The following is a 15,092-nucleotide window of genomic DNA, read 5'->3' as shown; positions in this document are numbered from 1 at the left end:
GTCAAGACATCCAAATTATTTTGGAACTATAATAGGACATCATAGTATTTTGTTTAAGATTTTTTATTCAAAATTTACTCAAATAGATTTATTTAATATTTGTAAGATATTTGTTGAAAAATAATAAAATTAAGTTTTTTTAAAACATTCGATATAATACAATTGTTCCTTTTTCTTAACTACATGATCGAAATTATCTCTAAATACACAACTTACCTTAGTCTGTTGATTGGAAGCTTTGTTTATCAACCAAGATATTTGAATCTTATATATGTGACACGAAAAATAAATTTATCTCTAAAAATGAAAAAAAGATAAAAAAAAAAAGAGTTCCACTGAATCAAATCCAACAATCAAACGAATTAAGTATAAAAAAAACAATCAAACAAATTCAAAACAAATTCATGAAATAACAATGCTTGAATTTGATGCACTTATAATTAACAAAGCCTGTCTTACAGGAATTAAGAGAGAAACTAAGAAAGCAACTAGTAGTAGTAAATAAAGGGAAATAGAAGTAGTTTTTTGCAAAAGTACAAAGAGAGGGAAGGGAGAGAGAGAGAGAGAAAGAAGGAGAGTCAATACCCGAACCAACACCCTCACATATGTAGTTTTGTGAATCTCTCTCTACTTAAGACTTTGATTACAAATAGCACAAATACATCATATTGCAAGGAGAGTCTGAGGTGCGTTCTTGACTACTTCTCATGTTTCAAAAATTTCTCCCATTATTTCCCTCATTAATTAAGATTTAATCCCCTTTAATCCCTGCAAGTTAATCAGAAATTAGAAAAAAAATTTCAGATGATTAGTTATTGCAGTTAGAAGTTTTCTTCAAATAGTAGAACTTAAACCCTTTTTTTACTGCTTCTTGAAGCAACTTTTTAGTACAAAAATTAAATATTTTGTACTAGAAAGCTGCTTTAAGAAGCAGTAAGAAAGCCGTCCCAAACTAGACTTAAAAGTTAGCTAATAATATAAGAACAACATACTTAAACAAACATCAAACAATGTAAAAAAATTCTCAAACTCACCATTAATATATAGAGAAGGAAGCCAATTTAGTTCACTGAGCACTCTCTCCAGACACTGCAGCCTTAATCCTTTCCACAGTACAAGCAATGAGGTTGTTAACAGTGGCCACTGAACCGAGAGATAGCTTTGCTGTTGGCACCGAATCAACTAATATCTGAAATGCCACTGTAAGTAAAGAACCACCTGAACCCACTTCCCCAATTCCACTTCCAGCTCCATTAACTCCTCCATACCCATCAGGAAGAATGGCAAAACCCGAAGGCAAGAGAGCTACATAGTCGGGGTCGCCGCCATTGAGGACGACGTTCATGGCGACGACGTCGACCGGAGCGTAAATCACATAGGAACCAGTCATGTCAGTGCAGCTCTCTTGAAGTATCAGCATATTACTTTGGTTTGAATTTGTGCTCTAGTTTTCAGAAAGAAAGAAGATGTGTTTGTTAGATGAATTGAAGTGACTTACATGGTTGTTTTAATTTGAATTTTATAGAAGGTTGTGGAGAATTGGATAGGAAGTGACTTACATTAACTCTGAGGAGGGAGACAGAGTTGCCATGATCCCGACCGTTGGCTATGTGAGCCATTTCTTGGACTACACCACCATTTGAGAGGATATCCCACTGTCAGCAAGAGTTGAAGGTCATTAATTAGCTCACTGCAGGAAAATCGGCATTACCAGCGAGCAAAATCCGCCGGTAAATATGAAATTCCGTTGGTAAATTCCGCCGGCGCTATTAATCTTTCCGATAATTTTTTTTTTGCAATTGTTATAAATTATTGTATTTTTTTAATAAAAATATGAACTGAGAGGCATTAAAGAAAATTACTACATGACTTAATATGTTAAGAGTTTATTAGGATTAGATTAAAATAATTGAGCTTATTTTTGTACTAACATTTTGATTAAAAATAAATCTTATGAGCAATTTTTAAGAAACAAGAGAAATACTAATTATGATTTTGTCTAACATAAAAAAGACTAAACTAAATCTCAAAATTCAAGAGTTCCTCTTTGAAGTTTGTATAACTCTCTAATTGGGTAATAACATGCAATCCAACCTAGTAATTTGGGGCTCATTTGATTGTTTGAACATGAAAAATACATTTAGAAAAGGAAGAATTCATTTTTCACTCATTTTAAAAGAGTTTTGTGAAGTTTAAAGTTAACATCAATGTCCAATTATATTCAATCAAATGATAATTTTAACAAACCTCATCATTTTCTAAATCAAGATTTTTAATTTCAAGTAACAAAATGACAGTAGCTTCCATTACTTGCTATTGAAATCAAATTTGAGACTGGTTTGAATTGAGTAACATCATACCTCGCTTCGAGAACTCTCATCTCGAAGAAAATCAAACACCCTCTTCGGTGCAACAGGTAGCCAGAAGGAAGTTGCAGCATTCAAAACAATACCAGGAGGTCGACCAGGATCATCGACACTTTTTCGAGTCATCACCCTCACATCTTCAGCTCCACTTCCAGATAATGTAGTCCATTGATGAGTTGTAGAGGCACTTACTCCTCCACAAAAGCTAATGACCATTCTCTCAGCCAGCTTTAACATGCTCTTTCTCCCCTCTGATGTTGTTATCACTGTAACATCAATTTTATACATACAAATCACAAAATCAACCCCATATAAAACCATATAATTATAACACATGATATCTATTATTTACTAACCTCCAATATCTCCTGAAGGAATATTGCTAGCCATGACACTTGCAAGGCGTTCACATTGTCGATCCAAGGCAGAGACCCATCTTTTTGCACCAAATGCAAGGCCTGAATTTACTAATGGCTTGTATATGTTATGAACTGATCTATCATCAACTTCAACATGTTCTACCCAAATCACCTACATAATGTTGAAATTTATCATATAAAACATGAATGAGGTAACAAAATAGTACTAACATGTATAACTTCAAGAACATAGATGCTTTTATTGTGTTGTATTGTTCCACCTTAGAGTAGCCATTAGGCATTTCTTGAATCAAACATCCTGATGGCCTTCGGCGGCATCTCATTACTTGGCTCGGACGAAGACTATCTAAGGAAACATCGACGATCGCCCAAGTTCCATCGGGATGTTGTTTGCAGTATCGAACGAAGTAGCTCTCTCGGGTTGGAACAAGTGGAGATGGAACTTGGAATTCACTTGTCATCTGAGGAGTGGATCATAAAGATGAATTTGTGATAATTTGACACTTGAAGAGTAGAATCTTAATCAAGATTAGGAGATATAGATTAATGCAGAGGAATAAATATAACATATCAACAACATGAAATTAAACTGATTTAGATGCAATTAGTTAAGTGTTTCAACATGGACTCAAAATACTCAAGCACGAATCTTAACACACATACCACTTGCAAAGCACCATTGTAGTTTCCTGCAACACCAGTAGACAGCACATCAAGAGTCATTGCCCTTGACACAATGCCAGAGAACATTGTCGACCATTGATTCTAAAAGACATGCATCAAGATCATTAAATTCTTAAACCACATAGCATTAAGTTAATTAGATCACATTTAAAAAAAAAAGACATCTTTACACTCGTTGTTCTTTGACGGATCCTGTGCAGTATGCAAGTAGTGTAATAATGAGTCCTTTTTCTCATATTATCAAAATACAACACTACAAATCTACTAATTAGTAGGGGCAATCAATTTTTTTTACAAATACTACAGATTTCGGCCGTTAACCGGTGGTTTGGCCGCCTGAAACTTCGATACCAGATATCCAGAAGTTGCTACCGATTTTTTATTATGATGCTGGTAATAACCGGCGGCTAACTGGCGGATTGGCCGCCAGACATATCAGTTAATAAACCAGTGGTCTCCAGCATTTTTCGTGCCAGAATTTTTTGGCAGTTTATTAGCGGCTTTGGGTTCATTAATTTCTGGTTGTTTTAGCAGCCGGAAAACCGCCAGAAAATTTTGCCGCCGGAAAATGACTGCCGATTTTCATTTTCTTACGCCGGCGGTTTATAAACCGTCAGAAACCATAAAAAATTTTACAAACCGCCATAAAATATATTAATACCGTCGGTAATTGACGATTTTCCTATAGTGTAAGAAGTTAATTAAAAATCCAACTTGCACCTTACCGCATCCATGAGAATCTCAACGAGATTAACATGATTCATTATAACCACAGCAGTCTCCCTTGAAGCTTCCGACTTCAATCCAAATGGATTTGGTCCAATCCCTCTTGGAAAATTATGCATGTACTCTTCCTCATTGAGAGTCTCCGTAGCTCCATCAAGCCCAGGAGTCCATAGTGGCTCTCCAAGCTGAGCCATTCTAATAAGTTCTTCCATGGCAGCAACGGCGAGCTCGATCACCATTGGTTTGTCGATTTCTGGCTGGCCGGACACGGACCTTATCAGCTCCCCAGCTCGAAAAAGATCACTTCCGGCAAGTCCAGGGCCAAAGCCGCCGATGCCGAGGTCTAGAGGAGAGCGAGAGGTGATGGACGGGGAGAGGAGGGGGTAAGATCCCATTGGTTTTCCTACGTATTTGGCTGCAATGCCTGATATCTTGTCAATCTGCATGTAAAAGAATCAAAAGTTAGAATAAGTTGTTTGAATTATCTCCATCAAAAAGATATAACATTTAGTATATATTGGATTAAAATTCATGATATTTAACAAATAAAACTAAATCAAAGATACAAAATTTAATATATTGAGCAGGCCATTAATAAGGCTTAAAAGCTCAAGAACTGGTTCAAATACCTCCTCTCTTAGCCTGGCATTCTCAATTCTCAGGTGATGTTCATCAAAGGACATCTCACCGAGGGTGGCTGGGCCACCGCAGGTTGGGCACGAGGCATTGCTAAGAGCCTCTTTGTATCGAAGATTCTCCGAGCGAAGCCTCTCATTATCAGCTCTCAATTGTCCATTCTCTTGCCTCTCATGCTGGGTCTGTATAGAAGGAGAAGAAGTCACATTGAGCTCAATTAATTCAGTTAATATGAACAAAGAAACATAAAGCTTTGAAGCACTACTTCTTTTTTTGGGACATTTAGGCCAATTAGGTCATACACACATTGCATACACAATGACTCGAACCCAAGACTTGTTAGTTGATAGCCTAAGCTCTCAAGTCTCAACCAACAGACTAAGGTAAGCTGCATGCACTACTAAAATTTTGAACTATATATTTTAAGTGTCATGATTAAACTAACTTCATATTTATCTCCTTAACATGACTAGAAGCATCAACTTGTTACAATTTAGGTTTTGTTTGGGATGAATTTTCTATTGTTTTTTAAAACAAATTTTTAGTTTAAAATTTAAAAATTTTAAACTAAAAGCTATTTTAACAAGCAGTAAGAAAGTCATCCTAAACCAAGCCTTGGTTATCTTCCTAACACTTTATAAATAATATTATGATTATGATTATGATTATTATTTTCATTTTTTATGGTTAAAGAGATATATTAATGAGAGATTTTTGTTCAGGGCATTCTAATTAAATTTTTATTCAAGATGATTTCAAATTCATAAAACTTAATTTTGAGATGATTGTAATATAATTTTTTTAATTAAATTCATCTCAAAATAAATAAAATGATTTTAAAATCAATTATAATAAATTTTATCAAATATTATGATATGAAAATTTTCATGTTATAATTTAGTCACATTTCAAAGAAAAAAATTATGATTGAAAACTTAGATATATAATTAATAGTTATATTTATTAAAAAAATAAGGCTACACAATAAAAAAAGCTACACAAACACAATCAAAACTATATTGAAAAATATTAAATTTAGTTATAACTTAACAAAATGTGAATACTAATTAGGAAAATTTACATAAGTACCATATAAATATGATGTATTTACATAATTCATTAATATCTAAATTTTGATATTTATTTATATAATATTTTAGTGTCTCAATTCAATCAAAAATATATATGAAAATATATATTTCACTTTAGAAAGTTCGATATTAGTTATATTTTTTATGTGATTTAAAGTTTTGGGGTACAATATAAATATTAAAATTTTGTTAAGATATATGTAAAATTAGTATGCTATAAAACCCCCTAAAAATTAATATATCGCATTTTTTTGTTTTATAATTTGTAGCTTAAATTTCATATACGTAAGGGTTCATGTTTTTGGCTTTTCATTAGGGTTCCAAACCTTCATTTGTGTGCGCTTGTTCTGAAACCAAAACTTGACTTGTAAAGGCTCTAACCCTAGCTCCCTGCTCAGTTCCTTCCTTTGCTTGTCATCTGGATGAGGGCAATCTTTGAAGAAACTGAAAAACAATTAAAACCAAAAACTTATGATCAAGATTCCTGCATTAAACCCTAATGTCTTGAACAGATTTACAGACATTAATGATCTTACGTTTCCATCTCCTGAATCTGATGCTGTGTGTGCCGATGATACCGCTTCTTTCTCGGCCGCTGGTTCGGATCTTGCTCATCGCCGGAGGCACCTTCGATGTTCTCACTACCGGATTTGCTCTCAAAATCATCTTCTCGAGCTCTTATTAGCTCGCTTTCCGCCGTCGTCGTCGGCGGAGTCTGCATCTCTATGAGCTGGTGTTGGAGTGGGAGCTGCTGGGTTTCCAACAAGTTGGTCTGCATCTAAAAAGAAAGAAGAACAATGTCATGAGGGAGCTAATTAGGTCAATTCTGAAATACTTGAAAGTCTAGAAAAAAAAAAAATGAAAGTTGAAGGTTACACTCAAAGAAGTCTCAAGGAGAAGTTAATAACTTGATTCAAATAATAAATGAAATTTGTCTTTATTTAATTGAAACAAATTTCTTAATATCACAAACTTCAAATGTTTAGTGAAATTTTTATTTTTCTTAATTAGGTTAGAGGAATTAATACCAACTTCTTTCTTTCCCAACAGAGATTTCATTTTTCTAACTGTTTAGGGCTGGTGGGAGGCTTAGATAAGAAAGAACAAAGTAACAAAGGATCCCTTTATGAGGAGAGATTTTTAGTTAAGGATAGCCTTAAAATTTCCCGGTATTAATTAATACTAACACAGTATTAGTATCAAATAATACTGAGCTAAATTACTAAGCTGCTCTTACCTGAAAATCTCCCAGATCTAGGACTACCTACCGCTTATAATCCTTCAAAGTTTTCAAATCAAGAAGAGGAAACTAGAATCATAACTTAGATCTGCTCATGCAGGGAGGAAGGCAGGCAAAACATCTCTCTCTCTCTCTCTCTCTCTCTCTAAAACTGCACAGATGGAAAGAGAGCAGGAGCAGACTAGCTCTGAGCCTCTGAGAGAAGAGATATAATACAAGGAAAGAGAGGAAGATGACTTGCCATAGTACTGCAAATCTCACGCGGTTCACACTTACCGAGGAGTATTGAGAAGCACAATTACTCAAAGAAGAAACATCTTCAAATTAAACTAATAATCTGCTAAACAACATAATAAGCAGAATTAGGAGATCAAATTTCTTACCATCCTTAACAGCATGAGCCCTAAGTCTGTAAAGCCAAAGCTTTCTTAGACGTGGATATTAAGTGATCAAACAGCTAAATATTTACTTAAAAAAACAGGAGGATGTCAACTGGGTTTGACTCTGCTGACCTGCCCGAGAGTCAATGCCGAGGAGTTGCCGAAGCTCATTCCGGAGTTCCTGCCGACCAATGATGACATGTGTCTCGCCGGAATCATGATGCCGGCGGGCATATTTTAGCTTCACCAAACCCTAACTTTTTCCTTCTCCTTCTGCCACTACCTCTTCTTCTTCTTCTTCTCTGTCTAAGCCAGCTTAGACAGAAAGAGTATTCATAGGAAGAAGAGAGACGAGGAAAAGATAAAAAAAAATTGGTGGGCTGAGATCTACAAGAAAGTGGCTTTCTGGATCTATCCTATCAGTCTCCTGCGTCTAAACGGTTGAAGAAAGATAAGAAAGATGATGGCTTTCTTAAGGGTAGAGAGAAGATCGATGTTTAAGAGTATAAAGATGGAAAGTGTGAGAATGTTTTGACAGAAGCCATGGAAGGGAAGAAGAGTTGCAGAGAAGAAAGAGGAGGAAGAAAAGTTAGGAGGGAGGAAGAGGAAGAAGAGCGAACAGGTGGAGAGGTTGTGGAAGGAGAGGAGTTATTGCAAAGCGTATTGAGAGGGTGCAATTGCATTTATTGAGAGGGTGGTGTTATTGCATGAGAGAGAGAGGTGGAGAGAGAGAAAGAGAGAGGAGGAGAGAGATAGATTTAAAATTTCTTTTAGGCTGGAGGGTATATGATCTGAAAGGGATGATCACTTCCAAACTCTGAAGTAGTATTAATAACGTGTAAGATGTATAATGAATTAGCCTACAAGGCTTTGCTCTGAGTTTGTTGTTAAGGAATATTAGCTTGCAAGCAAAAAGTTATATATATATATATATAATTCGTCCTATTATATATAACAACTTGTGACCAGTGCTTGTGGTCATTATAATGGTCATAAATATGTTAAGCACACATATATTGTGAACATCAAAATAAAATTGCCACTAGTCATATGTGACTATGAAGATGGTTGCAAAGATCGTTCATCAAACAAAATAGATCCATTAATTAGAGTGGATTAATTGCTACTAGTCATGTTGCTCCTATAGCTAATTTGGTAATTGCGATTTACACTACAAGAAAACAGTTTATTTCCGACGGAAATCGTCCGTCGGTAGCATTTTTACGATGCGCGTTTTACTATTGAAAAAAATTTTGACTGAAATCCACCGGAAATACTAATTTAGCATATAATTGAGAAAATTTCAAAATCTTCTGACACTCAATCATGCATACAATAATTTCCGAACAACTTAATTTTTATAAAAAGATAAAAATAGCACAATGTAAAAAATTTTACACAAAAATTACATAATTAATTATTTTCATTAGCAATATTATTTACACAAAAGAACTTTAAATTAAATGAATAAAACTCCCGCTTCTCAGATATTATTGTCATCATTTTTATCAACATCGCCACCACCACCAATATCATCATCATGATTGTCAGTGTTGTCTTGAGATCATCCAGAGTATGTTATTATTATTTTTCCTTAAAAACATGGAACGATATTCTAAACTTTCTATCATATAGTTGATTTCCCTTGATATTGACTCCCTTTTAATCATTTTGAAGAGGAAGGGTGTGTACTTTTGCACTCAGAATGCCTTCAAAATCATAGATGAAACAATTGGTCAGCGCCCAACTGGCTTTCCATACATGCATTAGGGTTAATTTCATGTAAAATTACAACCTTCACACCATATTTTTAAGTTATGACAGTCTCATAGTTTTTCTGAATAAATTTGCAAAGGAAGATGTTGGCAGAAGGTACCCTAAGTAATGTTAGCATCCCTCATTGATTCGATGTGAGATCATGAGGTTATCCCACATAACATAAAAATGTTCATCCCACCACATCTCTTTTGTGTTGCCTTACCAAACCAAACGTATAGATTCACTTCAATATAATTTAAAGGAAATAAATTCTAAATGTCTCAAATTCTGTCATAAAGTCACGTACGTTGTATTTTATTTAGGGGAGTCAATTTCGGATCACGGGTTGGCTTTGAGTCGAACTCAGAACTGAACCCGTCATTATTCGGGTCAACCATAATCCGACCCATTTTTACAAATAGTTCGATTTTATGGACCCGAACCCGGCCCGACCTGCTTCGGGTTCGGGTCAACCTGACAAGACCTATTTCAGCCAAATCCCGCACCTCTATTTAGTGAAATCCCGCCTTTTAATTCAAAAATTTTGCCAAATCCCATGCATGGCAGCGACTACGAGTGCGGGCAACTAATGAGGACGCGACATACGATGCCCCGGGTAGTCGCAGGCAGCGGCTATGATGCGCAAACATGGGCAGCCGCAACAGGGTAACGCGGGCAGTCACTGGCATGAGACATTTTCCCGATTAATACAAGTTATTTATGGGTTTCCGAGTCAACCCAAACCCGAAACATTTTTTCAAATGGGTCGAATCCGAGAACCCAAACCCGATCACTTTTGAAACCGGGTCGAGTCTAACCCAAAATTTTTTGGTTGGGTTAGAGTCGGATTTTCGTGTCATGTTAAATATTGACACCCCTAATTTTATTTATGTAACGATCTTATAGATTGACTCTTGAGGACCTGTTTGACTTCCATCATAATTTATTGACATTGTTCTTGTTTAGGGCCTTTAGGCTCATAATTGACTCAAAATATATAAAATAAAATAAAAGTTGGATTTTTTTGGAACATTTAGGTCATTTGCGGCATACGCATACACATATCACATAATAAGACTCAAATTCAAGACCTATCGGTTGATAGTCAAAGCTTCCAACCAATAGACCAAGATGAGATGCGTAAAGATGGATATCTTATCAACCACGTAAGCATTACAAATTTACCCTATAATATTAATCATATTTTGAAATTTCTTATGTTATGTAGCTAATGATTGTTACTAAAGTCGATGTATCATGATGATGATTTTCATAATGATAAATCCAATAATTTAAGGCTATTCTTATATTCACTAGAAAATCAAATTTAGTACTTCATGTCCATTACAATGAATATTATGTGTGAGAAAATTGCTCTCTCTCTTTCTCTCTCTCTCTCTCTCTCTCTCTCTCTCTATATATATATATATATATATTCAGGGGCAGATCCCTCTTTAGCTCAAGGGGGCAATTGCCCTTCCTAAAAAAGAAATTCTTTAGGTAATTTGCCCATCTTAATATATTTTTTAGTCTTTATTAAAAGTAATTTTAGTCAATTGACCCCCCACCCCCTAAAAGTTTTAAAATACTAAGGTCTTTAGGCAATTGTCCCCATCAAATAGTAAATAGAATTCATCATTTTATTTATTAATTTGAATTCCAAAAATAACCTTACAATCAAAATTCATTCTGTTAGTTTTGGTAGCAAATATAAAATTTCCTTATTATTTAGATGCCTTAGTTACTTTTGGTAGCTAATAAATATCTTTAGCGATCATTTTCTTTTTGTCTTTATTTTTTTTATCCCTATTGTGACCAATTAATTTCTTATAGTGAAAGGTCGAGTTAAATTTGAGGCAACACCAACAAATACTTATAAATTTATCCCTCATAAAAATTAATGCTGGTTCCGCCCCCATATATATTTATTTTCTTTTCCTAAGAGGAGAATACTTACTCTCATTCTAATTTTTTTTGTATATATTTATCACTCCCATATATAGATTTCATATTCAATATCACCTAGATGAACGAATTTTATATATTTCAAAATAATTTAATCATTCATTGTGCATTTGAGAAAGAAACCAAAATGAAAGGACAACATAGATAAGTAATCTTGAAACTCTAATTTTACTCATATATTTCACCAACTAAATTAATTATACATATTAACATTAACCTCTTTAATTAATTCAAAGTTAAATGAAAGTGTATAATTTTAAATTATAATTATTTTCTAATCAAAGCATTCCCTTAATAAAATTTTAATATGAAATGTTCCTTAAGGTTTTGGAGAAGATAAGGTTTGCCTGTTGTTGCTACGAGGGGGCAGCTTCTTTTGTTGTTTGTGGAGCTTTGACACTTCTTTTGTTGCAGTTTATCTTCTCCAAGCTGGGCACTAAAGTTTATTTGTGCTATGCCTTTGTTGTTTGGTGGTGGCTCCTTGTTGCGCGCTTCATAGGTTTCTCTATTTATTTTTATTTTGTAATTTAGTTGAAATCTTAGGCTCATAGGTTTCTTTTTATTTTGGATGTAGCTCTTTGAGCATCAATGGCTTTCAATTCCTTTAAAGACTTGTAACCGATTTTTTGAATTAATAAGTATGTCTCTCTGTAGGTTTTAACCAAAAAAAAAAGTGTAGAGAATTTTATTTTTTTAATAATATTTTGAGTATATGTTAACTTTTAAAAGATTAAATATATCAATAAAATTGGATTTTTAAATGAGTTTTTTTTATCTTATTTGATCATTCTTTCTTTCACTTCATATGCTTGAAAAATGATAAAATATTATAAATATTGGTGCAAATTAAGATTCATTTTGAGCTGTCCTCATATCAACCATGATGTTCAATAAATCCCATTATAGTATCTCTTGCAAAGGTAAATTCATTTAAATTCTCAATCTGTTCTGATGCATTCATATAATTTATTCACCTAGATGAGTTCATATTCATTCAAATAGCTCATCAGATGATAATATTCATTAATTGATATAGATCGACTATAGTTGACAAATATACAGTGCAAGGTGACCGTTCAAGCACTTTATCCGACCATTTCATTCAATGTTCATCCAGAAATATTGTGATATCATCCATTCATCAATGGAAGTAATAGTTCAATCTGGTCATAACACCTCTATTTTTTTAATTTTAAAGTTATAGCTCAAATGTGAGAAATAAAAGTGGCAATTCTTCAAATTCTTGTACTTTTTTTTCTTTTTTTTTTGGAACGGGGGTATCTATTCGCTGCCACCCCATAGAAGGCACATGACGGCGTAAATAATCCCTCCGCGAGCCTACCAGCAACCAGCTCCACGTACAGGTGCAGAACGACATTTATGTTTAAAGCCGGGCTCTGTTGCGTGAGCTTATTACCTAAGCAAGGGCTTTAAGGTTGTTGAAAAAGTTGATACAAGAACATAATTTTGAGAGAGGCCAAATGCTTACAATGAGCGTTCAACAAACTAATTTTCTTCAAATTAGTACGAAGAAACACATTAATCTTTTAAAGTAGACATTAATAAAGAAAATCTTACCATTTATTTATATACTTTTGTGTTTGTGTGTGCTCTTATTCAGTTCAATTTTTGATTTTGTTCTCTCATTCAAAAAAAAAAAAAAATAAATAAATAAATATTATTTTATCACAAAAAAATAATTACAAAGTCCTTAAAGAAATCAGAAACCCGCTAAATACTCAAAGAGCTACATTCAAATAGAGAAATAAAACCTAAAGAGTTAACGATTCCGGACTTGTTACAAGAAATAAACGAAAAAAGAAAGACCAGAGGCCAAACCCAAAAACTCCAAAAGGAGTAGCAACAGGTACATAGCACTTATCCAAGACCCATTCAGGAGCAAATAATTCCATCTTGCAAAATAATAAAACATATAGCAACAAAATTGACCAAATATAATGTGAACAAACCTAACTAGACAGCCAAGAGAGTAAGGAGGACACTCATTATCTGCAAAAGAATTGACTTAAATCGTATGATAAGATAATCGTGAATTTTGAGCATGAATATTTCTAAATGAATTATATATGAAAATATAGATAGGTTGTAGATAAAATTCATGATTGTTATGATAGATGAAGTATATATATTTTAAAAATTCGATTTCTTTTTTTCTATTTTTCATGCATAATTGATAAAAGGTTAAATTATTGTAAGGTTTCGTTTGAGATGGCTTTCTTATTGCTTTTTAAAACAATTTTTTAGTAAAAAATTAATTTTTTTTATTAAAAAACTACTTTGAAGAAGCAGGAAGAAAGCAATCCCAAACAAAGCCTAAGAGTATAAGATCGGTGACTCATTAGAAATTAATTTTCATATTTTATCAAGACCACAATCAATGAGAAATGATTCTCATTTTGTTTAAAATTTAATCCCCTCAACTTCAAATATAAGATAAAAAATTTCTATTTATTAATCATCCTCAAATCAAGAATATATAATTAATTTCATGAAGTTTCATCATCTTTTAAATCCATCACAATTTTTTTTTCTTTTTTGATATGATTATATTACATGCATGAAAAAAAAAAAAGCTAGTCGTTTAAATGGCTTTCTTTGTGCTATCTACCATCCAATATTTTTATTAAATAATTAGAAAAATGAAGGAATTTCAACCTCTTAGATATATTTCTTTATATGTAAATATCTCACTACATTCAAAGAAAAAAAAAAGAAAAAAAAAAATAGCTATTCACCACGACAGCCCATATTTATGTCCCACCATTACGTGGTGTATAATACTATTAATAATTTGCATTGTAGAAGAACTGAAGAACAGCTCCGAATAAAATTATACATCCATCATGCATGAACATGAAAATGAACTTCGAGCACATAATGAACAGTTTCATTAGATGATTATTCAATAAATTTTATGTTGATTGTCGACTATCTAACATTTTTTTTTTTAAGTTAAAACCCACCGACGGGCCTACGCGTTAATATAGGTAAAAATTACATAGTCCTTAAAGGGGCCTCCAGCTCACTAGTGCTCTTACGAGCTACAAACAAAAGAAAAAGAGAACCTAAGAGGCGGAGTTCCCTACTAATCAAAATTACACAAAAAACTAGTAACATTCTAAGGAACAAAAAACAAAGGGAAATGAAAAACACATTCATCATAGCCCACCAACCGGAACGAGTATCTTGCACAAAACGAGCGCGGAGCTCCAAAAACCTGCAAAAGAGGCCTGCAAAGATACTAGGAAAGAAATGAAGCAAACAGGGAAAACTAAGAGCCAAAATTAAACAGGAAAAGGAAAACCAATTCTCATAATAACCAACGACCCCAGATGAAAACACCTCCAACACAGCAGCTGCAGAACAAACAGACCCGAACCACAAACACCAGTAACATTGCAGCTGGAACGAAACCCAGAAACTGACCAAAAACCAACCATGGAGACCCCAGCTACAAGGAAAAGGAAAGGAGCAGCAGCCACCCCTCGACGAGAAACCAGCCAAGATAGACCTGGGAGAAAGCACATCCCAGAAAAAACGATCCAAAAGACCCAACATCCCCCACCCAGATAGCACCAGAACCACCAAAAACACAAAAAAGAGGACCCGAAGAACATCAGCCCAGAACAGAACACCAAAACCGAAGAACTTAACGCACATTAACATAAGGCACACTATTCTTATCCAAATTAATCAAACATTTAATCTGAACAGAGAGATTATTAAAAGATAAATCAGTGATACCATGAAACATGTAACCAAACGACGCTAACATCCTAGCAGCAGAATTGACAACAAGGCAAACATTAATAAAATGGCAATTCAGAGTGCCCAAAAAGAACTGG

The 15,092-nt window shown here is 33.9% G+C and overlaps 1 protein-coding gene across 2 annotated transcripts; it reads right to left on the bottom strand.

Annotated features, from left to right (window-relative positions):
• Positions 1-401: 401 nt before the first annotated feature.
• On the bottom strand, positions 402-8,165 carry LOC110106999 (homeobox-leucine zipper protein ROC2). Of its 2 annotated transcripts, none has more exons than XM_020837122.2 (12): positions 7,636-8,165; positions 6,420-6,655; positions 6,210-6,327; positions 4,786-4,974; positions 4,156-4,596; positions 3,410-3,511; positions 3,007-3,207; positions 2,723-2,897; positions 2,361-2,632; positions 1,560-1,655; positions 1,035-1,444; positions 402-768 (listed from the first exon to the last, which is right to left on the bottom strand). In XM_020837122.2, the coding sequence occupies exons 1-11, from the start codon at positions 7,735-7,737 to the stop codon at positions 1,067-1,069; spliced, it is 2,310 nt and encodes a 769-aa protein (XP_020692781.1). In that variant the 5' UTR covers positions 7,738-8,165; the 3' UTR covers positions 402-768; positions 1,035-1,066. The 2 variants fall into 2 exon arrangements, with proteins under 2 accessions (XP_020692781.1, XP_020692780.1); XM_020837121.2 differs by having other exon boundaries at positions 6,420-6,661; positions 7,636-8,164.
• Between the last annotated feature and the right edge of the window lie 6,927 nt (positions 8,166-15,092).

The sequence above is a fragment of the Dendrobium catenatum genome, unplaced genomic scaffold (assembly GCF_001605985.2).
Source record: "Dendrobium catenatum unplaced genomic scaffold, ASM160598v2 fragScaff_scaffold_716, whole genome shotgun sequence".
NCBI lineage: Eukaryota > Viridiplantae > Streptophyta > Magnoliopsida > Asparagales > Orchidaceae > Dendrobium > Dendrobium catenatum.
The sequence above is the reverse complement of the archived record's forward strand: the minus strand, read 5'-3'. Positions and strand labels throughout refer to the sequence as shown.